The following is a 14,303-nucleotide window of genomic DNA, read 5'->3' as shown; positions in this document are numbered from 1 at the left end:
CAGAAGGCTGAAAGATCTCATACTTGCTCTCCAAGAGTAAATCAAACTTTTACATACATGGTTTTGGTAATTAGATATAATAACTTGGATAAGGGAAAAGGGAAAGCTTGGAAACTCAAATGGCTTTTTATTTTGAATAAACATATAAGGCACTTTGAAATACAGCCATATTGTAAGAAATTCCTAAAATTGAGCACCTGGATAGAAAAGCACCAATCTTGCAGAAGCTCAGCAAGCTGGATGAAGACATCCAGCACATATACCAGTGATTCCAGTTTTACTTCCAGCTTCTCCTAAGCACTATTTCAGATAATGAAGGCATCGTATTCTGCTGCCAAAAAGAAAAGAGCATAAAGAGTTCCTTAGCTACAGACGACTGCTACATATTTTATTCCTTTTTTCTTTCCTTCAGCATTAGGTCATCAGATAATTTTTAGTAATATTTTGTATTCATAGAAGCTGAGATTTAAAGCCTGCAGAACTTTTTGAAAGCATTGTATCTATATAAGTTATTAACAGAATTAAGTATTTTCCTAAATATTACTTTCTCCACCCTAATTATTCTAACATGAGATAATCTGTTAATTTTTAAAACGTATTTTAAACAATATGAGAACATTTCGTATGGCTAGCAGATTACCAAGATGGCTAATTATCACCAACTATTTCTCATACTTGAGGATTCTTATGCCAATAAACACTTTACCTGAGAATCCCCCGAGGCCTCAGTGTCTTGCAAGTGTAGACTTTCTACTCACATTGATAAAAGAAGTAGTATACTACTTGCTAACCAAACAGTACTTCCTTCCAACACTCCTGACCTTTGTAAAATTGACACTTTTCTTTTAATGGTAACATGATTAAGGGTGTAATTGGAGATCTGTATTTGATGATGCCTCTAGGGTAGGGTTCTCTTAACATCTGAAAAAAATCAAATAAAAGCCTCACACGTAGCTTTAAGTAAATATAAACCAGAAAATCATAAAGGTAAACGGGTGCAAGAAAATGAAATTTTAATCCTTCCTCCTTTTCAAAAAGTTTTTTTAAAAATAGGTTGTGAAATATTTCCAGGAGTTCTGCCACCTCCCCTATTTCTCTTCTGTGGAACCGTGCACGGACTAAAATCCTGTGCATGACTGGTACTCCTAATTAGGCAGCTCCTTTTGCTAAAGTCTGCCAAAGGAAAGTAAGAAGAAAGACTGTGTAATATGTATTTTTTCTAGTTATCAAAACTGTAAAGGAAAAGACATCAAAGGTCCTGCAAGTGGATTGAAGCACAAAATGAAGAAAGATCTATTATATAGTTACTTGAATTGTCATTGTTGTTGTAATAATCTTTTACACGATGCTAATCATGTGAGAATTCTCTTGATACACTCAAAAAAGTAGAAATCCCTTTGGATTTTTCCATGGAGAGGAATCATCAGTATCTTGTGAGGAAAAAGAAAATGTTCTCAAAAGAGACTTCAATGCCAGTTATTAGCAAAAGTTGTAACCACACTTTTCCAGATTCCTGAATTTGAATATAACATAACATCAGTTTAAGTAAAGACATGCAAGACTGCTAGAAATGGTTTTCTTTTTTTAATTCTAGAGGCTGACAGGTAAAGAAATTGCATCAAAAAATCATTACAGTTTGCCCATTCCCTTTAAAATTCGCAACACAAGTCTACCAAAGATCCTGGTATGCTAAAAATCAGAAGTATCTCGTGATTCTAATTATATTCTACCTCCTTTATGAAAATCTGAGATGCAATAGGGTATGTAAAACCCTCTCCACCCTTTTTTAGAACTTAATAAACGACCAAAAAATACTATAAAAAAATTTAACATGTATTAAAATATGAAAAACTGCTTTTAAACTATATATCATTTAAGTGATTTTTACATAGTAACAGACACTTATTTGGGGTATTGCATAAATTCATTGCCAGCTAAGCCTCAGACCTCCCCACTCCTCGCACTGGATGCTGAATTTCTGGAGGATTACATCCTGCACGCTATCAGAATACAACCTGGAGACAAAATACAGATCAAAACTAAAATCAAAACAAGATCTTTCCAGACTCTAATGCTTAAATTAATACTTCTAACTACAGAAGTCAGTGACTGAGGTTGTAATTCATTAACCTACTTGTGTCCTCTGGTCTGAAAAAACTTGACTCCACATTTAAAACTACTGAAGAGCTCTTAGACTCTCAGGATTACTAACAACTGATTTTGGCTTTTTACAAACACCAGCCATAAAAAACCTATCTTTTCAGTATCTGATAAAATTTACACAAAGCCAAGGCAAAACAAAATTACCTGCCCCTAGTCATCTTTCCTCCATTGCCATGAAGCTCTACACCAAGATTAATAAATGGGTTTATTTTTAATAAGCTTAAGAACAAAATAAAGAATCAAGCTCAATAACTCTTCTCGGGGAGCTGCATCACATGTCCTACAGTTGTAAGAGCTTCATGGGCTCTAATTTCTCCCACAGGAAATTCCATACTACGTCCTTGGTAAAAGAGGTACAAGATGTTGTGCGTGGAACAAAGACATGAAAGGGATCCCCACTGTCAGTATTTAAAATACTGAGCATTTGAACTGATCGCCCAAAGACTTACTTAGCTGGGGCTGGGAAACATCTTTCCTGCAAAATCTTAAATTTCTAATGAAACACACATGATTTATATTATGCAGTGTGGAAGACACTTTGGGAAAAGTTCAATCCCTAGAATGGCTAGAAAACTACTTTGGACAGTTCAGCACTTTATTTAAGCAGATACGAAAGCATGTCTTTTATCTCTTCTCCAAAACCTTACTAGGCAACAAGCTTGTTGAGCTGCACAGTACTTCCCCTGGTGGGATTAATCTTTTGATGTGTATCTTCTGCTACAGTGGTGTGATCCAAGCCATTGTAAGAAAAACTGTCTTTTAGATCACAGAATGCTTTGACTTGGGAGGGACCACCAGTGGGCTCATCCAGTCTGACATCCTTGCTCAAGGAGGGCCATCCCAAAGCACGTTGCACAGGATTGCGTCCAGATGGTTTTTGAGTTATCTCCAATGAGGGAGACTCCACAGCCATTCTGGGCAATCTGTGGCAGGGCTTGGTCACCTGCACGGTAAAGTTCTTCCTCATGTTTAGGTGGAACTTCCTGTGCATCAGTTTCTGCCTGTTGCCTCTTGTCCTATTGCCTGGAACCACTGAGCAGAGCGTGGTTCTGTCCTCCTGACACCCTCCCTTCAGACACTTAAGAGACATTGATGAGTTCCCCTCTCTGTTGTCTCCTCTCGAGGCTGAACAGGCCCAGCTCCCTCAGCCTTTCCTCGTAAGAGATGCTCCAGTCCCCTCATCGCCCCTTGTGGCCTCTGCTGGACCTGCCCCAGGAGCTCCATGTCTCTCTTGCGCTGAGGACCCAGAACTGGACACAGCATTCCAGATGTGCCCCACCAGGGCTGAGTAGAGGGGCAGGATCACCTCCCTCAACCTGCTGGCAATGCTCTTCCTAGTGCACCTCAGGATACCACTGGCCTTCTTGGCCACAAGGGCACTGCTGGCTCATGGACACCTTGTTGTCCACCAGAACTCCCAGGTCCTTTTCAGAAAGATACTCTTGCCATGCCTACAGATATTCTATTGATCAAAAGACTAATATCAGTACCCTGAATCCTGAGATGCTTCACATTCAAGATATTTCCATGAGACTGTCTTTTTAAAATTTAAACCAAAGATCAGTCAGAATGGAGATGTGCTCTATAATTAATAAGAAAAATAACTATATTCTCTGTGCTGTGTAATAATTTTACTGAACAAATAGCTCTCAAGATGTACTTTTCATAATTTTTATATACAAAAACTATACTAGAAGAATAAAGCTTTAAGAAATGATTTTACAGAATATGTTGCAATTAATCATGGCATAACGTGTTCCCAGATATCAATACCAAACACACAAATCAGAAGCATCTTCACGGAGCATTTAAAATGTTATCATGCTCTTCTCATCTTCACAAATACAAACAATTTTTAAGATGCCCCACTCTTCAGCAGCACTTAGCTTTCACCCAATGAACATTACTTTACAAACAAGCACTGAAATCCTGAAGGTCTGATCTCGGGACAACATTCAGCATTGCCTCAGATATTTATTACATGATAAATTAATTTACTAAATGGAAAGTTTCTCTTATGTAGTTCTTTGGGTAACTTAAACACATTTAGTTAAAGACAACACACAAATATAACTTATCTTCTCCAAACAATGAGTTTGTGCTAACATGCAGAGTAACACTACTTGCGCAATTTAACTGTTGTAGCTTTTAAAGCATTTGCAAACCATAGCTAGTACATTTTTTCCTCGACTATTTGATTCAGGGGCTATAGCAGTTAAAATACAATGTTAGCATTTTCAAGGCTACATTAAATTAAAATGTAATCATACTAATCATCATTTACTTTTTTGTACCTAATTATTCCATCGTAGTCACATTTCATTAAACCAAACAGATAAACAAAGTTCAGAAGACTAAGTATGAGTGATTGTGCTATATGCATTAATTCTAATGTGTCTCTAAAAAAAAAAAAGCCAAACAAAACCATCCCAACTTAAACAAATTAAAAAAAATCTGTCATAAATCTATCAAAAAGCCCAAACCCTTGAGTTACCAAAACATTAGCAAGAACAAAGCTTCTGAAATATGCAAATGTGATTACATTTTGAATTTTGTCATTTTAAAGCCTTTACTTTCACTGATGTAATGCAATTAATTTTTACATCCCTTCTTTTCTTTAGATCACAGAAGAATTCATATCTTCAAGTGTGAGTGATTATCCACGCTTACTCTAAATGGCAGACAACACAAGTTACAGAAACCTGGACCAAGACTACAGTAGTTACAAAACGCAAAACAAGGTTAACAGATATGCCTTCTGTATCAAAATTCATTTCAGATTATGTAGTGTTTTCTCCTCCCTTCCATAGGTCTGTGAAGTAAGGTGGTAAACATGTTCTCTTCAATATTCAGTTCAGTAAGAGTTTAGCTGCAAAATGATTATAGTTGCATAAATATAAAACGACACGATAAAGCAAAATATTTTAATTAGTAAGCCAATCATAAATAAATTCACCTAAAATTAACAGAAGCAGCAGCTGTATTCCTTCTACATTGATACTTTTTTTATCATGTTTTAATAGTCAACTTCATTGTCTAGCCTGGGACAAAACAATTCATCATCATCGAGCACTCAACAATTCTGCACAATGAGCTAGGTCTTTTTTTTAGTTACATTTTTTACATTTTCTTTACAAATGTAATACTTATGTACATTATATATTTTATTTCTACAATCGATTTACTTTACTGAAACTCTACAACTTTCACAGGGAATTTGCTGAAGTCTTTAGCAAATATGAGTCATTCCTTTTAAAAAGAAATTCATATAAACAACCAACATACATTACTGCCCTTTGATATCTCTGTTAAGGATTTGGATCTGGAAGGGCTACTATAATAAATGTAAGAAAAAAGGCTTTACCTAATTGTACATTTTGTTAAGAAATATCATCCCACATAGCTACATAAATTCACCAGCTTGCAATAAACAGAGCACCATACCGCTGCACAACTGGAAACGTGTACAAACCAATTTTAAAGTTTACTAGTGAAACAGCTTCATCACTTGTAGCACTTTTAGACTGAAGGAAATCTGCAAAATTCTTTTGGAAATGTATACTCCTTTAACTGTAAAGCTTCCAAAACAGTGCTGGTCACTGTATATTGTGAAGAACAAGCATCCACTTCTGTAACTTCCCATATGCTTCTCTTGGCCCATGCTTCTGTCTGACTTTTTCCTCTACGTGTTCCTTGGTCACTTACAAATCTGCTGTTGAATATTAAGTAGGAATTCATAATATGAGAAAGCTGCTTCTGTCCGATCCTCAATTAAATGCTGAAAAAAATCTGTTTTGGCAGGATTCTCGTCTCTGAAAGAAGAAGGGAAGGTATTGAGCAAAATCAAACTTTGAGCAAAAAAATCCACTACAAATTCAAACAGAAGGATAAGTTCTAATAAATTGCTTACTGTCATTTGCAAATAATCCAAAGCCTAGAAAAACACTTGAAATTTGCAATACACTATCAAACAACATCTTTTTAAGTATATAAAATGGTAGAAAAGCAGGTGAAATACAGCACTTAAAATATCTTGTAGAAACACAAAACAGGAAATGTAAAAATTCTTTTGTTTTTGAAGCTAACAAATATGCTGGTGGCAATGAAAAAATGCAAAAATTCCACCTCTGTTTACATGTAATCTCAATCCCCTCCCCAGACTTTCTTGGCAACAGAATAGAAAAGGTAAACATGTCAAAGACCTAGTATCCAAAATTATTGCCCCCATAAAAATTTGCTGGGACACAGTCCTCTGATCTGGTATTGTGCAGCACGCAGCAGAGCTCTCCTATCTATTATGGTCTCTCAGAACTTCTTGCAAGTCAAGCAGCAGCCACAATGCCAACAGCTCAGGATCTTCAGTCCTGTATTTCAGCATCATTTCTCTGTGCAAATTATGATACTCTCTAAAAAGTGATCTCCCATCTGGCTCAGTAAAATGAGTACTTTACAAGTGAAATGTAATCTCAAGTATAACCACTTTAGAGAATTTGAACATCCTTAAGCAGGTCATGGCTTGAAAAGGCTTCAGAACTTGCCTCATCTATCATAAATCAACTGCTGTCCTATAGATTTCAGTAACACATACAATTATTAAACCATCTACAGATTACTAACTTTACTTGAATCTTTTTTATATGCATATAATGAAATTATAAAAGCTATACTGGAAACTAACCTGGTTAACACCATTGATCATAAGGACATCCACTGCAGTTTAGTATTCCTAATATAAAAATACGGAACTAATTCCTACCAATACAACTATTAACATCTGAATTTGCACTAGATTCAAAGACAACCTTTGTCACTAGACAGTTTTAGAAACAGCACTGTATCAGCTGGGAAGATGATGTTATTCAGTTTCTTCTAGACAGATATACTCACTTTTCATCAGTTTTAATTAGAAATTGTAAATACAAGTTTCTAGTAACAAGTCAGTACATAACAGGAATACTTACTTTATTACTTGAAGAACTGGACTTAAAGGTCTACTATCTCTAAGCCAAGATATAAAAGATCGTGTCCTTTCTGAAGAAGGTGCATCCACCTCAGGAAGCTGTGTCTGGTTGAAGGTAATTGAAAGAAACCATCACCTTTTATGATCAAAACTATTAAAAAAAACCTGATCCTGGAAGTTGTAACATGACTCAAGCCACAATTTCTATCAAGAAATTACCAGCCATGGATTAACATACACAGATGTTTTTCTTCAGTTTAAAGGACAACACCTCATAATATCTGTGGTGCGCTGCTATCTAGGTAAGAGTACATCTTACACTGTGTTTTAAGTGCAAAAGATTTTAGACAGCAAGGTCATCTTCTCAAAATGCTGCTTTTGCAGTCTTTTTGCCTGTATCTTCCTCTGTCAAGTTTCTACATATTGCACTTTGCATTACTGAAGAAACAAGAAGTGAAATCTCAATTTTATGTAAATATCAATGGAAAGATGCTACTGGACTATCTGGTTAGGGAATAAGCTGAAAAAAATAGACTTAAAAAGATGTGAGCAATTCACTGAGCTAAATATACCAACTCTTCAGCCAATTTGACACTAAGACAATTAACATGGCATAAAGGAATTTATTTCAGTTAAAGTAGTTCCACTGCTACCTTTGTAGAATGAGGGCATAATTTAAAAGAAAAGATAATTTTATGTAAGTTTTTGTCTCATTTTCATTATAATAGATGCTATATAACCATTAGAAAAAAATTCTCCTCCTTCCGTTATCCAAGTTTTTCCTGGAAGCTCTATTAACTAATACTTACCACCAGCTGGTCATAGGGGACAGTTTTAAATAGCTAATACATGCAAAATGCAAAACTCTGAACCAGCAGTCCAGTTTTACAGTAGTCTTACAGCTTACCACTCTTAACCTGTTCTTCATTTTCCTCCTTGATACTATGCAACTATAAACAGAAAATATCTACCTATGTGTTTCTATACTAACATATTTTTGCTACTATCTGGATACAACCATTTGATTCTGAACTTTCCTAGAGTGTCTTAAAAGGGTCCATCCTTACCTGCCAATTGTTGACATTATGGAATCACTACTCACTTAAGAGGAGACTTCTCTTTAATTGCTGCTCTGTTTCATGCACTAGACTATAGGTACAGTTTATAACATAAAAAGCGCTCCACCAAAACACACATCCAAGGGTCTTTGATGTTCTAATAGCTAAAATTTTCTCTTTTTAACATTGAGTCAAGTCTTGGAAGCTGAGCAAAACTTAACTCTTACCATTAATTACAAACCTATTGTGTCATACGACAGATTTGGTATCTTACACCAGGTTCAAAGAACACAAGGCTTCTGAAAACTATGGTAACTCCAGTCTTAATCATTAGCACATCTGAATAGATAATTTTTGTATTCATCCTGTGAAATTACTTCCTATTCTTGTGAAAGCACACATTAAAAGTGTGAAAGCTTCCATTAAAATAATAAAAGCAGTTATATTATAGAGCAACTGTTTGGCATTTCATGAATGCTAAAATTTACATGTTGACATTCTCTCCTTGAAAGCATCTGAGAACTCCTATCTGGCTCCTATGAAGCTGACAAGAGGTTAGAAGGTACCTAACTAGAAAAAAACCAACCTAACTCATAGTTACATAATTAAAAACTGAAAATGCAGAAATAAATAGATTAAATGCACATTCCAACTGTAAGCACTATAGAGCTCAACTCATTAAAATGCCTACCATTTTCTGTGGCACTGATGCATAGTTTGGGTATCCGAGGACATCTTTTATGAAGTTGTTATCACAGTTTTTTCCAATCCAAAGGTAAAAAACCTGTAAGATGTCAGAATCAGATTTAGTAAAGGCCCTGCAAACATTTTAGAGAAACAGGCAAGTAAGTAGTGCTGCAATAGGAATAATACCAGAATAGTAACTTCCATGCAAATGAATCACTTAAGTGTTCCAGTTGCAATTCATACATACATGTCTATATTCATAAGTAAGCATGAAAATAATCAGTAAATTGGTAACACTTAGAGAAAGGTCATTAAATATAAAAAAAAATATATAGGTAGAATTCAAATACTGAAAGAATGAGATTGCAGGACACATTTATAATGGAACAGTTAATGCAGTAACTTCCCATGTTACCTCCTTAAATAAAAGCCCTCAAATTATTTGAAGTCACACCACTCTGTTGGTTACTGCACACTGGCTTCCCAATCTAAACATGTCGTAGTAAAGCACCAATTATCAAAGCTTATTGTAGTAATTATTTCAGAGGCCTGGAGACAAAAGTTTTACCTTCACACTCAGCCCTGAAGTGATTCAAGGTTAAAAACACCTTCTAGACTGCCACTGGAGTAGCATAATGCTTTATCCCATTGAGTGTGTTTCAGTGCAACTGCTACAAATACCTTAAGCTGTATCTACAGATTTTGTTCACTCTCCAATTCCCTCTCACTCGCAACTCTTACATAACACAGGCCACAAATCATAAACCCACTTTTTGTGGGTAACTGAGAACATTCCTGTGACAAGTGTTTTTTTAAATACTCTTAGTATATGCAATTTTATAGCCATTAAAAGAAATTCTGGAAAATAAAAATCTTAAATTCCAGAAAAAACACCTCAGTGTGAACTCTTGGTATATTGTGATCAGTCTTGCATGAAAAAAAATTAACCTCTATAGCCTCAAAGATACTTCTCAGATCAAAATATGAAAGCTTTTCACTGGAACACAGACTTCTGTCAGGTTACCTGGAATGCTGATTCACAACACTGTTATTGCTGAGAGCTGACTGGTTTTAATAACACAGCAGGCATTGCATTTTTTTTTCCTCCTTAAAAAATTTTTTAAGAATGAATGTGTAAAATTTTAACTTACTGAACCACAATCCATAAGAAAAGCTCCTTCTCTTGTCAACTTCTCTGCAGACAACTTCTGAAGAGGCGGCTGAGGAACAACTCTGTCATTTACATGTATTGTAGTCTGTAACAAAAAACCCAATAACACTAGAATTTTACCTTGAAAGGTAAAACAAAACAGGAAAAGCACCTTTAATCTCTAGTAAAATTTTGAGGATTCTCATATAACAAAGTACTACATTAAGCCTAAAATGATTATGTGCATCAAAGAGCTCTAGAATGTTACTTATTCGAAAGGCTACTTTAATACCTAAAACATAATAATGCAAGTTAATTTAAGTTGCTTATGTAACATTTTTGATGCTACAAATGTCAAAATTTCAAAAGAATTTCTGGCGTTGACACTTAAGTTTTTCTCAAACAACTTCTGTTTTTTTCCCATTGCATTCAATTTCACTAGAAATGTTGCAAGAGCAGAAGACCATCACATTCTACTCCCTATACAGAAGGGTTCAGTATTTAACTGCATTCATTTAACAGGAAGTCCCCTGATTTAACATCCTCCCTCAAGTGATCCTTGGGTTTGTCCCCAGAGCACTATGACTGATCTGATTAAAGAATCTGGCTGTTTGCACTGACATTATTAAAAAATACCCCGCCTTCCTTCCCAGCAATAAACCAAACAAAACCAATAATAAATAAAAAAAAAAATGAACCCAACACCCCAGTATTTTCAGATTAAAGCCGCTTTCCCCTCCAATACAAAAACTGGCCAGGTATGTCAAGTATCTCTGAATCATTCTGCAAATAGTACAGGGAAAAAATACTCTACCAACTAACCACTGTCCATGTAGTAAAAGATTATTAAAAAGCAATCAGTATTTAAAAAAATTCATACTATAATGCCACAGATTAGCAGCTTTTGGGGATTTATACAAAATTATGAAAATCAAGCTACTGAATTCCACTTGGGAAAGTTCCAGTCTTTACTCAATACTCTCAAGAATCACATGTTAAGAGAAAACCAACAAAAACATTTAAAAAGAATACTGTAATATATCACACAGAATTTTTTAAAGAAACAAGAAATTGAAGAGCAGCCTTTGTTACAAATACTTTAAACTGAAGTAGTACTAAATGGCAGATTAGCATTCTGTTATGACTTAGAATGTGATTTGTCAATTAATTCCAGTAGGTAAAACAAGCCTTATTTTTTGTATTATTGTTCTCAAAATAACTGATCTAAAAGCCTTTGCTAATAAAACTGGATCTTCTAAAGACACTGCTGATTCTTTACAACACAAGCACACTGAACACATTGTTTCAATTTAAGTGCCACAAAAAGAACTTTACAAGGCCAGTTGAAGTTGGCATCTCAAAGACTGTGAGGGGTGAAGTATAAGAAGACTAACTCCACTGAAGAACACTGAGTTTAGACTCACCTATTTGAGTTTATGAAATACCTTAAAAGAAGCTTTAAGACTACAAATAGCTCAGAGGTTGTGCTGAACAATACAATATCACCACAAGAGAAACTATTCAGTTTACCATATAATCTTGAATCACTTAGAAACAAACTCCTACCTATTCTTTTCCAAAACTAGGGACTAAAAATCTCATAAAATCTTACTTATAAAACCCCTTATTTTTGCAATTATAACTAATTTTGACCTTAAATAAAATTCCATCTTGCTTCTTGCTATTAAAAAAATGCATCCATTTCCTAGGCTATGTCTATAGAAGATGAATTAATAAAACCTGGTTTTGTACACGGAATACTTTCTCAGTCTGATCATAACCAGTACAATTCTGTTTTATCCACTTCAGTCAGAAACCACTGAAAGGTTGTTATTGCAGGCAACTGTATCTGATTTCTGTATGTAAAACCCTGAATCATCCATCAGATCTACTACACCCATTTACCACAAACAGTTCTAAATAATAAAAACACACTGAAGATGTTTGCAATGCATAAAGTTTTCTTTACTTTCTTTGTATAATAAAAAATTATGGAATTACTGTGGTCATTGAAACAAGATGAAGTAAAACCACAGTTCTGCTTATACCACACTACCGTACTTGGAACTCAAAACTTGAAAAGAATGCTTTTGATTTTTTTTATAACTTCATGAAAATGCTGTTTATATTACAATAACAACATAAAATTACTGCAGCACAACACCAAGTCTAACGGGCCATTAAAACTAGAAAATGCTATAACCAGGCTTCATACATTACCTCATCAGTCAACTTGTCTATTCTGTACAAGTTGGGATGTATCATCTTCATCAAATGAACAAGAGGCTGGCTCTTCATCTGGCACATTGCATAGACACGATCATCCAAGCGTGTACTTGTGCCTGTTCTGAAGGCTTTCTGCAGGAGAACAACATCACTACTCAAACAAATCCTGTATTTTATGTCCCATGTAAAAGTGCATTTCAGATTTCTGAAACTGTCAAAGGTGGCAAAGCTTTTGTATAAAAATGTACCTTATTGATAGAATCTTAATCATACACCTTGAGCAGAATATGTTTAAAACATAATCCACTGTCCCTTCTTACTGATGAAGGAGAATAAATTTCTCCCTCAGTTTGTCTAAAATTTGCATGCAATTGGACCAGCATTTCTCATTTTTATTCTTGACAAATGATACTGGCCTGTGAAACTCACCAATGCAAGCTATCATAATGAAAGATATGAGACAAGCAGAGTTCAGGCAAGGTACATACGTGCACAAGATTAACTCAATTTACAGTAGTGAGAATTCAGTGTTAAGGAAAAGCTTTGGAAGGGAAACATACTTTCACGTTTCATAGGAGAAACTAGACTCATAGATAAAATATTTTTTTTAACTCTTTCCTAATGAATTTTTCAGATTTCCTTTAGAAGCAACTGCTACACAATTGCTGTGAGAAGCAATACAATGAAGTAAACATCACATTCTGACTCAATGGAGAACATTCCTATGATTAAAATTCATATTCACTTCTACAACAAAACTAAGGACACCACTCCTCCTTGGTTGCCACAAGCATTTTGATTTTGGTTTCTCTATGTTTTACTATTGTTGGTAAAGATAAAAAAAACTCCAAACCTAAACAACTTTTCTCAACCACTCTAATTTCTATCTTTTACACAGATTTTCTTGATAATAAATGGTCTGCTTTTTCCCCACCATTAACTGCATTTGTTATGCAAGTATCAAAAGATCATACTCAGTATACTAGAGACTGAAGAAATCACTGAGCTGAAGAAAATATATTACTATGGTTAGATCTCTTACAAAACTTATATAAAGGTTTATTCATCATAAGAGAACCAAGAACTGTCAGACATGAAAAGCTTAAAGATGTGAGATTTATTTGTAACAAAATCCTACAGGAAGCTCTCTCTTTTTAAGTATGATGTTCAGTAAGCCAAACAAAGATATTAAAAAAAAAAAAAAGTAGTAAATACTTCTATGTGAACTTTCAACTATATCACTTCAGTTTCTGTAATAAATTTCACTGTATTTCCATGGAAACTCATTTTTCTTCTTGGAACTTTAAACTACAAAAAATATGTATTGAAAAGTACTTGACTTGTTTTTTGCGTCATAAAATAAAAATGAAGAAGTACTAATAAGAAGTTTCCAACAATCTTAATGGGCTACACTAATTAGCTGTCAAAATCTGAGAAATGCTAGTTGTAAATTATATATATATTTTCATTCTAAAACAATTTAAAACAAAACATAAAAAATTCAAAATTAAGAAAACTAATAAATGGTTCAGACATTAATAATTTAAAATAAGCTACTACAGTCATCTTCCACATTAAATTCCTGTCTGCATGAAGATGATAATCCAATTTCCATAATTTTAGAGAAGTGCAGACATTGCTTGACTTAGAACTGAAGAATTCCTCAAATGGAACAACAAACTAAACATCAAACAGTAATCCACTAGATTATACATACCTGTTTGAGAAGAGCCAAAATATAGAGTGGAAAGAGCTTGAGGGAAGTTGGTGCTATCAGCATGGACTGCTGCAGATTTGAGGCAGTTGACATATATGCTGCCAAGGAGTCCACCACGGCATTGACTAAGGCATCTCTTGCATCTGCAAGGCTGGATGAAACCGAGCGATCCACAGCTGGTGGGTTAGAAGGAGGGAAGAAGTTACTAGAGATGGCTTCACTCATTCCCTAGAATTTTGAAAATTTTAGTAGTGCTTCTGGATTATGTTTTCAGACTAAAAATCCCCCAAACCACATCTGTGTTCCTATTTTTTTTAGGAGTAAATTAGATGACTGTCCATA

General features: G+C 34.8%; 1 protein-coding gene across 2 annotated transcripts in view; it reads right to left on the bottom strand.

Moving 5' to 3' along the window:
- Window positions 1–5,073: 5,073 nt before the first annotated feature.
- SEC24B (SEC24 homolog B, COPII coat complex component) overlaps window positions 5,074–14,303 on the bottom strand; it is a 45,980-nt gene continuing 36,750 nt past the window's right edge. For both annotated transcript variants that reach the window (XM_048304139.1, XM_048304138.1), the window contains 6 exons: window positions 13,962–14,137; window positions 12,239–12,376; window positions 10,020–10,124; window positions 8,873–8,965; window positions 7,125–7,228; window positions 5,074–5,975 (listed from right to left, as the gene is read on the bottom strand). In XM_048304139.1, the coding sequence (XP_048160096.1) occupies window positions 5,861–5,975; window positions 7,125–7,228; window positions 8,873–8,965; window positions 10,020–10,124; window positions 12,239–12,376; window positions 13,962–14,137 (731 nt within the window). In that variant the 3' untranslated portion in view covers window positions 5,074–5,860. The remainder of the gene's footprint in view (window positions 5,976–7,124; window positions 7,229–8,872; window positions 8,966–10,019; window positions 10,125–12,238; window positions 12,377–13,961; window positions 14,138–14,303) is intronic.

Source organism: Corvus hawaiiensis, chromosome 5, assembly GCF_020740725.1.
Source record: "Corvus hawaiiensis isolate bCorHaw1 chromosome 5, bCorHaw1.pri.cur, whole genome shotgun sequence".
In the NCBI taxonomy this organism is placed as follows: Eukaryota; Metazoa; Chordata; class Aves; order Passeriformes; family Corvidae; genus Corvus; species Corvus hawaiiensis.
This window is presented reverse-complemented; position numbering and strand designations above follow the sequence as displayed.